Below are 13,918 nucleotides of genomic sequence, written 5' to 3'. Positions count from 1 at the left end.
GAAAATCAAAAAAAAAAAAAAAAAGCTTATTTCTGATGCTGGTTGCTTTTTTGTCAGACTTCAAACATTAAAACATCAAATGGAAAAAAAAAATCATATTTAACAAAAATCGAGACGCTACAGTCGAAATGTGTTTTTGGAAGTGTGTCAACTTTCATATATTTACATTAAATATTGATGAAGATAAAATCAATTCCAATTCCTGTTAATCGATCACTGAACTGTTTTATTTATGAATCTTTTTTCTTTTAGTTTTGAAGATGTCGATTGTCTAAATCTCTTCATTTCAAAATCGAATTCAGTTGAAATCAATAAAAACAGACTGAAGCTGATTTCTTTGTGATCCTGAGCAGATTTGATTTTTATTCACTTTTACATTTCTCACATTTATCAGCTGATGTTTTCTGTGTAAATGTAGTTTTTTGTTCAAAGTGTGAAAGTTGTGACCAAATAGAGATTTTCTGTTTATCAGGTTTGATTTCTATGATTTCTTTTAGTGTATTTTTCTGTGGTTGTCATAGTTACGAACTTAGCAGCTTTGATTTGTGCATTAAAATATAGAAAAGTTTTTGCTGTTTAAAATTTTTTTTTTTTAAAGTTTCTGTAAAATGGAGAAAAACGTTTTTGTATTTGTGAATTTTACTGAAGCTGCTTCGATTCAGACGTTTGTGACTTTATTTTTATTTAATGTTTGTAAACACACATTTTTCAATAATGGGCGCATTTTTGACAAACTTTCTAATTTAAATAAACTGAAGTTTAATTTGGTCGATCTTTAATCAGAACACTTCATGTTGTCTGTTGACCAAAGTAACGTACGAATGCTTCAGAGAGCTGAGCATGAACGAGCTGAAGCACTGATGATGTCACACAGAGCCATCATGCAGGTTACTGCTGCTGAGGGAGGACCGACAAACCGCTGCATCGTTAGGTGGACTTTGTATATTTATAAAGGAAATGTTGGTTTGTTTTTTGTTTTTTTTTTATTCTTGAATTTAGAGTAAAGAAGAAAAAATAAGGAAATAAAATGCAAAACAAATACTTTTCTTTGTTTTAATCAATAAAAAATTAATTTTTAAATAAAAAAAGTCAAATTAAACTGAATAAAAAATAAACACATTTCAAATGTCACACGTTTCTCTTTATTGTTATTAATATTCACGTTATCATAGATATTATTCAAAATTATGTTCTTAAGATAAAAGAGCAAAAGCAAAATACGTGACACGTCTCTCGGTTTAAATATAAAAGTGATATGAACACGAGTGATTCAGGCACACGTTCAGAGAAATTAAAGTGCAGCAATCAGCAAAAGGTCTGCACGGAGGAGGAAGAGGAGGAACATCTGGGAATGTCTGTCAGTCTCTGCGGCGGCCATGTTGGCGCGTCAGCCTTCACGCCTCACCGTAAAAAAAGAAAAAAAAAAGCCTCTGAGGAGGATTTACAGCCTCCATCGTCTGTGTGACCAAACACAAGCTGACATTTAAAAACGTCACGTTTCACTTCATGAACAGTTTCGGAGAATCATCAACGGGGAAATTCATTAAAAACTTTATGACACGATGACGACGTGATGGAGCGACTCGCTCTTAATCATGGAGTCAACAATCAGCCGCCCTAATCTATCTCATCGTCAGATTTAACAGAAAAGCAGGAAGAATGATTGAGTCATCCGGCCGGATCACTAAATCTAGGTTCTGAATTCCAACATGAAGGACACAAATTTGTGAACTTAAGACAAAAAAAATTCCAATGATCCAGTTTTAAATTGGACTGAGTCTAAAGAATATTCCAGACAGAAAGGCATTCAGTACTCGGAGAAACTACTGTGGGATCCAAGACTCTCCACGAGGCATTTGAGGACACTCGGTGAGCATAGGAAAATAAACCATCTGACATCATCGGCAAGTGGGCGTTAAGGGTTAAAAGGTTAAAGGTTATTAAGCCGAGAGCTTCTCTAACAGTAGATTGTGCTTCTGAGCTACATCATCATCAACGTCACAACAGGATGATCAGGCGTTCCTGTAGCCATGACAACGTTCATGCTGCATTCAGGGGAAAAAAGGAAAAATAAGGAAGAACTACCACTCAAAGGTGACGTCATCTGTCAGAGAACCTTTGGTCACTTTAAACTGTCAAAAACTATCATCTCCCACACAGAAACAGAGCCTGAATGCAGCACGAGTTATATTCCACTTACAGTAGCCGAGCTGTGCAGGTAAACGCACCTGACCTGTGCTCTGGTTCACAAGATCATTGATTCATCGATCTGTCTTTAAGCAACAGCTGGAGCCCCACATGTGCTCTTAAACTGGTTTCACTGGTTCACTGGTTCAAACTGGACATGAAGAGACCTCCAGGACCGCCGGAGCTCTGTGCACAAAAATACATACGTGACATGAACCCATCATGAAGGCTGAAGCTTTAAGGGGCAAACGTGAGAACCTGCACAGAGCGCACATGCGATGGTTTTTAACCTGAACTGGGAGAAAACTCGACTTAAACGACTGATCAGGTTTTTTAAACCGATCTGTTGACCTTCTGAGAAATACAGCCTGTAACAAAAAGGCAAAATAAGCACAAAAGAGTAATAAAACACGGCACCGGTTGGTTTGTGAGCAGCCGCCTCGGGACCGCCAAGGTTCAAACTGCATCAGTAACTTGGAGCGTTTGATTTGTCCGACCTGGAAGGGGCAGGCGGACGGGGAGAGCACTTTCAGGTCAAACAGAAACAAACTTCAAGTATTAAAACAGAAGAAGAAGACGAGGAGGAGGAGGTGGTGACCCGCAGAGGCTCAGATTGTGGGAGGAGCAATGGCAAAAACTAGGTGGTGCTCTCTGTCCTTAAAGCCATCACTTGTCACTGCGGCTCAGAGAAAACTCGGTTTTCAGTGAAATCGTTGATATTAATTTGATCCACGCTGTAAAAACTCCAACCCTGCAGACTTCGTCCAGCCTTAGGCTATAAAACAGCAGTACAGCGCCCTCTACAGGATGGGAGGAGGCAAAACATGAGACCGTCTATAGGGCGGAGGTTTGAAATCAGGGCTGAGAAAAATGAAATAAATAAATAAATACATGAAATGCATTTAAATGTTGATTTGAAGTCAAACCGAGTCCCGTTTACTGGATCAATGCAGGAAAATCTACACTGAAACAAAAGGACCACACCTGCAGCTCAAAGCAAAAACGCCACATTAGTAAATTAAAACTATTAAACTGGGAGACCAAATAATGAAATAATGAGGCGGAGCTAAATGACGCCTCCAGCTTCACGCCGTTTATTTACTCGGATTTCTCCCAAATATGCACGGGAGAGGGCAATGACATCATAGCCAGTCAGTTTGCACATGCTCTGTGTGACGGGAAGTCTGAGCGCAAATAGATCCAGACAGAAAACAAACACCTGGATCTCATCATGATTTGGTATTGTATCCCACAATCCCGAGCAGCTCCAACCTCCTCGTCCTCGCCAAGATTCGCCCTCCGATCCAAAAAACACCCCCCCCCCATAAAAAAAAAAAAAAAACAACAACGTAGTTTTGAGTGTCAGCTTTCACGGCCCGTACAATGAGGAGCATTTGATGGCCTCACCTCTGCGAACCTGACGGGTGGAGTCAGGTACAGACCTGACTGACAGGTATGGGAGGCTGCTGTCAGTTGCTTTGGCTTCTCTGGTCCCGTCCTCGCTGCGATTGGCTCGTAAAGTAAAACGTTGCGATCCTGCACGACTACACGACCACTTTACTTCTGCTGATCTGTTTTAACGGAGAGATCTCGACTCTTACTGAGGCAAGACTTCAAAGCCCTTTGGTTCTACCTGCCCAAACACACCTGGGCAAAGAATGGGAGGAGTCACAGGTGAGTGATATCAGTGAGATAAAAAGCGGTTTGCCGGGGAGGCCGCCGCCTAACGTTCCCCGACGGTCTGGATCGGGGGAAGAGAGGGTTTGTTTTTTTTTTAACAGGGGGAGGGACTTGCATACAAGACTCTGTTTTGTAATTGGCCAGACTGCCTACGAGTCACATGACACTGTCCTGCAGCAGCGGCTCGAGGTCCTCTGTGTCGCTGATGGGCACGGCAAGAGGGCTGCCGTTCTGAGCGTGTGCGGCGGAGCTGCTGCCGGCCTTGTTGGCGGTGCAGGTCTTGACTTCGGCCAGCTGGTGGCGCTCAGGGATGAAGAAGGCGACAACTAAAGCAAATATGACGCTGCACGCGCCGAAGAGGAAGGGCGGGCCCGGGACGACCAGCTTCTACAGACGGAGAGAGAACCGACTCGTTACGGGAAACAGAACAGCGAGGAAAGAATCAGCAAGGCGCATTTCTACGCACCTGTGTGCTTGCTGTGGATCTTCCTGCCATCGGCTCCCCTTCGTTCAGCTCCACATTGAACAGGAAGAAGATGAAGCCGTAGAGAGCCGGGCCCAAACCATTGCACAGGCCTCTGATACCTGTGATCATCCCCTGTGCCACACCTGAACACACAGACGCCTCAGTCACATCTGCACCACCTTCATCCATGTGACACAGTCAGATGTTGATACAAACCACGGCCACACAGACCCTGTTTAAGACACGCCCCTTCGGACGGTCAGGTTCGACTCACCTTGCTGGTCGGGTGAGGCGCTGTGTGACACCAGAGCAGAGATTGCCGGGAAGGTGATCGAAGACATGGCCGCTACAGTTCCTGCTGCCCACATCATCCTGTAAGGACGCGAGCAGATAAACGTTTAGGTCAGATCATTCACAGGAAACAGGAAACGACACGGGCGAGACGCTGGGACTCACCACGGCTCGGAGCCAAAGCCGTACCAGACCAGCTGGAACAGCTGAAAGGCCAGGCCGAGAAGAACCGTGTTCTTCTTACCGATGGTCCTCATCAGAACCCCGAAGAAGACCGTCTGACAGACACGAGACGTACAGTGAAGAAATCAGGACGCAACACATTTACAGGGTTTAGAAAGACAAACTGTCGTCTGTGTGACGGGTTACCGCAGCTTTTCATGTCAAACTAAATGAACAAACCTGAAACAAACACTGTGACGTCAGCATGCATTTAGAGTAAAAAAACAAAACAAAGAAATCACACTTTGAGGGCTTTCAGCTGAAGACGCTCCACGGCACCGTCTCCCACTTGGAACAACGCGGGCGTTAGCTGTTTTTAATACAATGCTCCCGGACTAACAGGGACCGCTGGATATTGGACTTCCTGTTACCACCCCCTGTTGGATCAGACTCTCTCTCTGACCGTGTAGAGTTACAGTCGGTCCCCATCTTTCCTCAGCCCCCGACTCTACACTCTGGGCACACATGACTGTGTCAGTACCCACCCAGATGATGCCACCATGGTGGGCTCATCTCTGGAGGCGACCTACAGAGCTGAGGCATTAATGCACAGTGAACACTCATTCTTTAATTTATTCTTCACATCTTTTCTCCACTTTACAAGTTTACTGCATTGTGTTGAGTTGCGCTCTCTGCTGCCGACGTGGGACAGTTTCACTGTACTTCTGTGCTAAAGATGACGGTGCAATGACAGTAAGGAGTCATCTTATCTCAAACAGACGCGCGTGCAGCCACAGCAGGTTAACAGTTTCAGGATTGTTTCTCTCTAACATCGTCGGGTCTTTGGCTGTCGGCTGAACACGTTCACATAAAGTTAGCAGACGGTGCGACTCTGTGAGGACGAGCGTACCTGAGCGACTATAGAGAGGATTCCCACCATGGCGATGAAGCCGGTGATGGCTGCCGGAGAAAACTCGATCACCTGAAAGATGAAAACCTCGTCAGTGTTTCCGCCTTCGGGTTTTCATTGATTCATATTCGTTTTCTAATAATCTGCGTATGGCAAAGAAAAAAAACATCACTTTTATCTTTGTTTCATTCTTTTGGGGGGGGGGGGGGGGGGGGGGGGGGGGTAATTTAAAATTTAAATACACAATTAAAATAATTAAATATAATGTCTGACCAGCCCTCCTGCAGTACCTTTAGGGCCCACCAGGGGGTGGCAAGCCACACTTTGGGACTCACTGAGCTGCACTGAATAAAGGTGGAGATGCTTCATCATTTAAATCCCATAACTCTCCTGATCCTGATGATTGAGGGAACAAATAAGTGTTCCTGCGCTTGAACGTGTAGCTTTGACCTCCTGAGTCTATCCAGCACATGCTGGTCACAGCTGTCTGTGCGTTACCTGTCGCAGGTAGAGGAAGAAGCTGGAGTACTGCCCGGCTTCAGGCAGGTAGGACAGGAACACGGTGACGCAGATCAGCAGCACCGTGGTGTCTTTCCCCACCCGACGCAGAGACTGAACACACCAAAAACACAAATATCGATCAATCGATCTATCAGTCAGCGCAGAGCACGTCAAAGCTGTAACAGCGATGAAAAGACTCACGGCGAAGGGGTCGGCCTGCTCCCAGGAGATGGGGAACCCCCAGGACGTCAGCCTCATCTTGTCCGGCAGCGACTCGGGGACGACGAAGAACACGAACGCAATATCTGCCACAGCAATCACCGTGGCAACAAGGACCACCAGGCTGTCTCCGTACTGCCCAGACAGGTAGACCCCGATGGCCGGACTCGTCACCAGGCTGGCCGCGAAGGTCGCAGAGACCTGGCGAGGGAGGGGAGGTTAAATCAGCACATAACCCACCTTTGACCTCAGGCGCAGGGCTTCAAACTTGAAACGTCAGAATTTTAAAACAAACCTGAAAATGTTTCAGTTTCTGAAAATAAAATTTGGAATTAAGAACTTGTTTTCAAATTTTTACTGAATTTTGATTTTTACATCTGTGACTATAACTGATATAATCTGTGAGTCATCGTGACTTTTAACATTTAATAAAAATATTTCTACGATTCAACCATCCTAAAATATTTGTAAGTGAAATGTATGACATGGATGTTTTGTTTAGTTAGTGTGTGTGCGCTTGCGTGTGTGTGTGTGTGTACCAGTCCGTAGGCCGTACTCCTCTCGTGTTCCTCTGTGATGTCGGCGACGTAGGCAAAGATTACTGAAAAGGTCACCGCGAAAATCCCGGAGACTGAGATGAGAGCAAAATACCACCTACACACACACACACACACACACACACACACACACACACACACACACACACACACACACACACACACACACACACACACACACACACACACACACACACACACCTCCATTTTATTTCAAAATAAGAGACCCCTCAGGTGGGGAAACAGCGTTCTGTGAGACTTATAGAGTGTCTCAGGAATTACATCAAATTCAAAATAATCGAATCATGCTTTTTAACTTCTCTCACTGTTAAACACACACACACACACACACAGAGGAAACCTCACTTCCTGTGATGTGAGGATTAAAGAGTTAACGTTTTCGCTCTGCTTTCAGGGAAGCGTTGTCGTCTTGTGACTCTGATGTTACGGTCGTTAAACCAAAAACACTCTAATCTAGTCTTTTATTGGAGAGTCTGTGAAATGTATGAACCATGTGACTCTGTGACAGTCAGACATCAGCTGATCGCTGCTGCAGTCCAGCAGAAATCCAACATAGGTGCGTTTTTTTTACTTTGAAGTGACTGTAACTCCTGTGTTTGGGTGAAAAGCAGGAAAAAGAGGAGGAGGAGGCCAGTGTGCCTTCAGCGTGTTTGCTGATCCTGAGCCGCTCACATGATCAACATGTGACAGCTGTGGCGATTAGAGTCCAGAGTTTTCCTGTCACGCACGGCTGAGCAGCAGCCTGTTACTGCTAGCTTAATGGAGCCGTCGTTCCTTCTCCTCAGCTAACACTGATTACTCAGCCTGTTTTCACGCCACTGTGATTTTTACATGTGGTCCAACACGCCTGTAAGCAGCCCAGAGTCCAGTTTACTCTACATGTGATTTTTATTATCGAGGACATTAAAAAGGAGTCAAAACATAAGACGACATCTTTATTCTTGGAGCCAGTCTGCAGCAGGACTACAAGCAGCTGTTTTAGCTCCACCTCCTTCATACAACTTTCTTCTGATTGGTTACGGCTGTAAGCCTGCTGAGGGGCATATCAGCGTATAAGGAGTCTGCGATTATATTTCTACTGTTTTCTACTCTCCACATGATGTTGGCATGCAGCTACAGTCGAGTTAGCAGGGTTCCAGTTTCAAGCTAACTATAAACAAAACAAACCACAGATGCTCTGATTTCAAACTGAGCTGAGCTCAGCGAGCTGTGAAACACGGCGTTTCTCAGCTGTAAACAGAACGATCAAGGGACGAGCTCTCTGCTGATCGTGACGTCGACCGTTCCTCAGTTAGATTACTTAGCCTTTGAATATTTTTGTATCCTTCTCTTCTGATTAGTCGCGTTTCTTTCATGTTTTATGAAGAGTGTCGTATGTGCTATGTGCCATTTTCTGTGTTGTGCTCGTGTTTGAAGCTGTAACCAAAAATTTAAATGCTCGTAATTCTTTACTTCTTCACTCATGTTTTTATCTCCGAGAGGAAGATTACTGAGAAAGAGCGTTAGTCTCACCAGGGGCTGATCTTCATGAAGGGGATGGGGGCGCAGGTGAAGAACACTGTCATGAGGAGGAAGGACTTCCTGCCCCAAATGTCTGACAGAGCACCAATCAGAGGAGCCGACAGAAATGACAGGAAACCCTAAACGGACAGAGAAATACAAACTCAGAGACGCCATGATATCGTAATATTCAACAAGCGTTAAGTTGAGGAGAAGTGGCTGAAAGCTGCGCTGACAGTAAACAGCCGAGCGGTTTACCTTGACCCCCTGCACCAGGCCGTTCATCAGGAAGGTGTGCTGAGGAAACACATCGCGCAGGACCTGAAACCACAAACACACTACTTTCACTTCCTCAGCACGTAGACGCCATGATGGTTCGCCCTTTATTACATCAGCCTGTAGATCATTTTTGGTCATGTGATGCTTTCAGCGAGGACACATTCAAGGTTTTAATAATCCCACTTTGGGGTTTATAGTTGCAGGAAAAGGTTGAAAACTTCATGAAAACTTTAACACTTTACACATTTTAGCAAAAGGTGTGCGTGTACTTACGGTCAGCATGGGCGTGGTGAGCAGGCCCCACGCAAAGAACTCCAAGAAGATCACCACCACGGCATGAGTCACTCTGGCTCGGCTTCGGCCGTGCTGTGGCGAGCAGAGAGGCAGACGCATTAACCTCACTTCCTGTGATGCGTCCCGCTAACATGATGACATTAGAGCAGCTGCTTTCACTTTAAGACCCATCAGAGTTCAGAAAAGTGCTTTAAAAGCCAGTGGAAGCATCACCCACAGACACGTTTGTCCTCCAGCATTCAGCTGCATCGCTTCTTCATTTTTAATAAACTCAGCGTCGTTATGGGCTAATAAGACTGTGCTGTATGCGAGACACCGAGAACGTCTTAAAGAGGAGCAGAGGAAGGAGGAGGTACCGACTCCAGTGATTCCTCATCAGCTGGAACTTAACCCACATAATCTGTCCTCCAGCTGAAGCTCGCAGCACGGTGCAGAGTAAGAAAAGGCTGTTTTCACAGATCTGTTAAAACTTGTGAAAAAGAAACTGTTTGGAGGAGCGCGGCTGTAACTACCGGGGCTGAGACAGGGAAGGTGCGTTCAGGTAAGTGGTTTTATAAATCTCTGTAACAGTAAGCTGGATTTAAACAGGGCAGAGGATAGCTCAGTAGGTAGAGTGGTGGCCCCATGATCGGAAGGTCAGGGGTTTGATTCCCCTGAACAGCTACCCTGAGGTACCCCTGAGCAAGGTACGATCCCTACACACTGCTCCCCGGGCGCCCAATGGCTGCCCACTGCTTCACTGAGGGAATGGGTTGAATGCAGAGAGGAATTTTCCCCACGGGGACCAATAAAGTACACTTTCTTTCTTAAACAGGTGCGTCTGTGGGGACTGACTCACTGCTGGAGCCTCTGCTGGACATTGGAGGAACTGCAGTTTTCTGAGTCTGAGGCTCTGTGGGGAGTAAATGCCGCCATGGGCTCAGCCTCCAGGTTCAGTCGACTGAAGAGTGTCGCCTGCGTTTATGGAAACTTTAATGTGGCAAAATCTGCAGAGCTGCTGGCATCGTGCAAACAGTAGTAACCACAACTGCAAAGAAAATCTGCAAAAAGGCTTCCCACCACACTGTTTGATGTAGCTTCACGACACTTTGGGTGTCTTCAAACAGTCTGAACCCCAAAGACAAGTGGAAACTGTAAATGTGGAGACAGCACTGTCGGCTCAGCAGAGATGCTCTCCATTTGCGTACAACGGGATTTTCCACCTATGCAAACGTTCTCCTGCACTGTCCTCTAAACACCCAGCAGCTCAGCTGTGCGTAGGTCGAATGCTGATTGGTTTATAACCTCACCGATACAGAGAAGAGTGACAGCAGAGGTCACAGGGAACAGAAGACGCACGAAAGAAAACACACACACGAAGTGTCCAGACAGCAGCTGCAGCGGACACTTTGTCTTTAACACCATTTCACTTCAGCTGTTTGTTTGTTAGAACTTTATTGTTCTGCACAGCCGGCTGACGAGTGGCCCAAAGACCAGTCGCACCACATAGTTTGGACGCTGCCTCCATCGAGCACAGACGCTCGCTGCAGGCTGACGGGACGTCAGTAGCTCTCCAAATGAATTTGACATTTCAACAGTGTGAATACCTGGTGCATGCAACCACAACAAACCAAACCCTGGGTGTAGGCAGGAGGGTTGGAGTTTTACAATCAGTGCGTCCCGTCACATCCATCCAACTATCATTTGTGTTTACACCCTTTTAAAAAACAACAACAATGGATGAAATGCAGTGATAATGATGGACAATGATAACCACACCCCAGCTTTGTTTCTCTCCTTATAAACGCATTTGTTTTAAAAATACAGACAGCTACATGATCTTAACTGCTTTGACATCTGATTTTAATATTTCATTTTTTTAAACCTACACTTTAATCCCACTTTGAATTTTCTGGCTCTGGTTACAAACTACCTCTGAATACAGTTTAGAAGGAGCTTAGTGTGTGCACTCAAACATCATGTATGGCAGTTTACATACAGTCTACTCCATTACCAATCAAATACAGGAATACATTTAAAACAAGAAAAGAAAAATAAATAATCAAAAACAAATCAACTACTTGAAATGATTCAATAGATAACATACATTTAAAAGAATTTGAAACAATGATATCTATCCTAGGATCATTCAAATAACAAACTTAAAACTTTATTCAAAAAATATTAAAGATAATAAAGAAACGAACGTAACACCCATCGTGACTTTTTCATGTACTTTGTATTAATGCCGGAGTAATACTACTGTAATAGTGTTATAATGTAATTTGAGTGCAGTACTTCGGTTTAGTTCCGGACTTTCACTGCAGCAATACTCTGTTTCCAGGACTTTTACTTGTTACCGAGGCTCTTTACGGTGTTTCTCCTGAATTAAAACCTCTGAACATTCACACCTCCGAACCAGACCGGCGACAGTTTAATGTTTGGATGCTTTAAGCTTTAATTATCGCCCGAAGTTTGCTAACAGCTAATTAGCTTCCTGTTTTACCGCTCCGTGTCAGGCTAACTGAATTAGCTTCTGTCGGTGAGTCAAACATGGCTGTCAGCGGGACATCAAAGCCGTTTAATCCGCTTATTAAAGCAGTCGTTAGCCTCTTTTATCGCCCGCTCACACCGACGTTGGCCGGCGACGTCAACCCACGGCACTCACCGAGCTCCGGACCAACACCATGTCGCTGGCCTCCGTCGCAGTTTTCTCCCGCATCATCTCACATCTTGCTGAGAAGATTTTCACTCCCGGTTCGCGCTGTGGGACATCCTCCCGAGGTGTCTCCGTCTCTTCCAGAATGCCCCGCCGCGTGAGATTAAGATGTGTCCCTGCTGAGCTATCATGGACCCAGCCCCGGAGCTCTTCGTGGTAGCGGTAACTGTGAGCAGGAGACTCGGCTTTCGTTTTCGCCGAATTCCTCCGCTCTGACCTGCTCGCTGGCTGCTTGTGGCTCTATTTTATCACCGGAATACACCGCGTGCGCACAGCCGAATTCTCTATTAACAAGTGGGACAAGCACCGCCCCGCGGCGCTGTGTAGGTTATTTAAAACAAAACGCACATCCATCTGCCAAAAGAATCTGTTTCCAGATCAGATTTCCTCCTGCTCAGGGCGTCTGTTACATATGCAAAAGCTGAAACATCGGACTCTGGATCAGTGAGACTTACGCTTAAAAAGCGCGCCCCCTGCCGGACCCGATATTACCGCACAGTGCAGTTTTGTTAATACTTATTAAGAGTGATGGCGTCGTTTTTTCAGCGAAAATCCTCATTTATAAAACATGGCAGACTAAAAACTTCTTAGTTAAGCGCTTTTGTTGTCTGTGAGGAAACTGGTCAGCGCAGAGGCTCAGTATTTGGCAGGAAGCGAACGGGGATGCGAACAATACAATGGATCACTTTTTAGCAAGCGGGGGAAAGGCGGGACTCAGCTGTGGAAGATTTTCTTTTTTGGCGTCAGCGCGAACACGCACGGGCACAAACGTCAAGGCAGCCCGCGTGACCAACTGCACTTCTGGTGATGGTTTTTCAAAATAAAGGCCTGACTGGCTGTGACTGTAAATTTATGGTACACAGTTATTTAAAAATTTTAAACAAAACTGTTAGTTAAAATAACAGCGCTATCTATGTTTTCGTTTTGTTAATGTTTGTTTTTTTAAATCATAGCTTCTTCAACATAAAATAAGTCTTGTTGTGTCTACAATAATAATATCTACATGGATAATCTTTGCGGGTTGAAAGTCGCCACTCTTTGTGTGTGTGTTTCCTTTGCTTGTTTTAATTGTTTCATTAACCTATAAAAACACATAAGTATCCTGTAATCACAGTCAGGTCGTTAGGAATTATAAGTAACTTGCTGGCAATCCTTCTACTGAGAATTTACTGTATTTTTTTTAGCAGTCTTTCACTGGACTGACCGTAACATCTGTAAGAAAGCACCGCTGTCCTGTAGAGACTTTTAACGATAACTTACTCATTTCCCTCAAAAATCTACAAATCAAAAACCATTAAATTATTCATTACCGTAAATCATTTTAATCATTCCTTGTTTAACAGAAATATGATCTATAATTATTTTTGCTCTGTGCTCAATATTCAAAACTGTGAAAACATATTCTCTTTTACCACAATGAGCTGCAGCGAGGTCTGTAGGAAACTGAATGCTTAAAGCCAAAAGAGTCAAACAGTGACGACAGTTTAGACTGGGTCCTTCTTTGACTGAGTACTGATAAACCTATAAATGACATTCTGAATTTATCCGGCTTCAGGCAAAAAAAGCTCCAAAACACGATCATGTGTCGTTTTACAGTGCAGCTGTCTCTCTTCATACTCTCCTGAAAAAGAGAACTTAATATCAATGAGATTGCCTGTTTACATAAAGGATTTCATTTCATAAGAAGAATAATAGAAAAGATCAGAGTTATTAAACCCAGTCTGACAATTAGTGATACACACTTTCAATGTGCAATTTCAATAAGCCTATAGGCCAGGGTTTTCCACTTTCTGCTTTCTGCTGATGATCTTGTACTGTGTCATTATTTGTCATATTAAAATGTTGATAGTCCAGTATTTTAACATGTCATATTCTGACCTGTGTGTTTATTATAATATCTTTGAGTTTGGCATTTCTGTTGCTACACGAGCCTTAAAGTTTTATGTGGACTTTTTTATCTCCCAGTCACCACTGAAGTTAAAAAGTGTTTCAGATTAAAAGCAGGAGACCCGATTGCCTGTTTTCAGTGCTGAAGAGCTTACTCTCCCACAGGCTTCTGTAGAATCACTTGCCACGGGTCGCCCCCTTGTGGAAGTTTGAAAGTTCAATTCCATTTTATTTATATAGTGCCAAATCACAACAACAGTAGCCTT

The 13,918-nt window shown here is 44.4% G+C and overlaps 1 protein-coding gene across 1 annotated transcript; it reads right to left on the bottom strand.

The window, feature by feature from the left end:
• Positions 1 to 1,119: 1,119 nt before the first annotated feature.
• Positions 1,120 to 11,993, bottom strand: mfsd14bb (major facilitator superfamily domain containing 14Bb). Its single transcript, XM_026187550.1, has 12 exons — positions 11,715 to 11,993; positions 9,047 to 9,139; positions 8,753 to 8,815; positions 8,507 to 8,634; positions 6,956 to 7,070; positions 6,399 to 6,617; positions 6,195 to 6,308; positions 5,697 to 5,768; positions 4,790 to 4,902; positions 4,608 to 4,705; positions 4,334 to 4,476; positions 1,120 to 4,254 (listed from the first exon to the last, which is right to left on the bottom strand). Exons 1-12 carry the CDS (start codon positions 11,769 to 11,771, stop codon positions 4,024 to 4,026), a joined length of 1,446 nt encoding a protein of 481 aa, XP_026043335.1. The 5' UTR covers positions 11,772 to 11,993; the 3' UTR covers positions 1,120 to 4,023.
• Positions 11,994 to 13,918: the final 1,925 nt, after the last annotated feature.

Source organism: Astatotilapia calliptera, chromosome 12 (genome assembly GCF_900246225.1).
Source record: "Astatotilapia calliptera chromosome 12, fAstCal1.2, whole genome shotgun sequence".
NCBI lineage: Eukaryota > Metazoa > Chordata > Actinopteri > Cichliformes > Cichlidae > Astatotilapia > Astatotilapia calliptera.
This window is presented reverse-complemented; position numbering and strand designations above follow the sequence as displayed.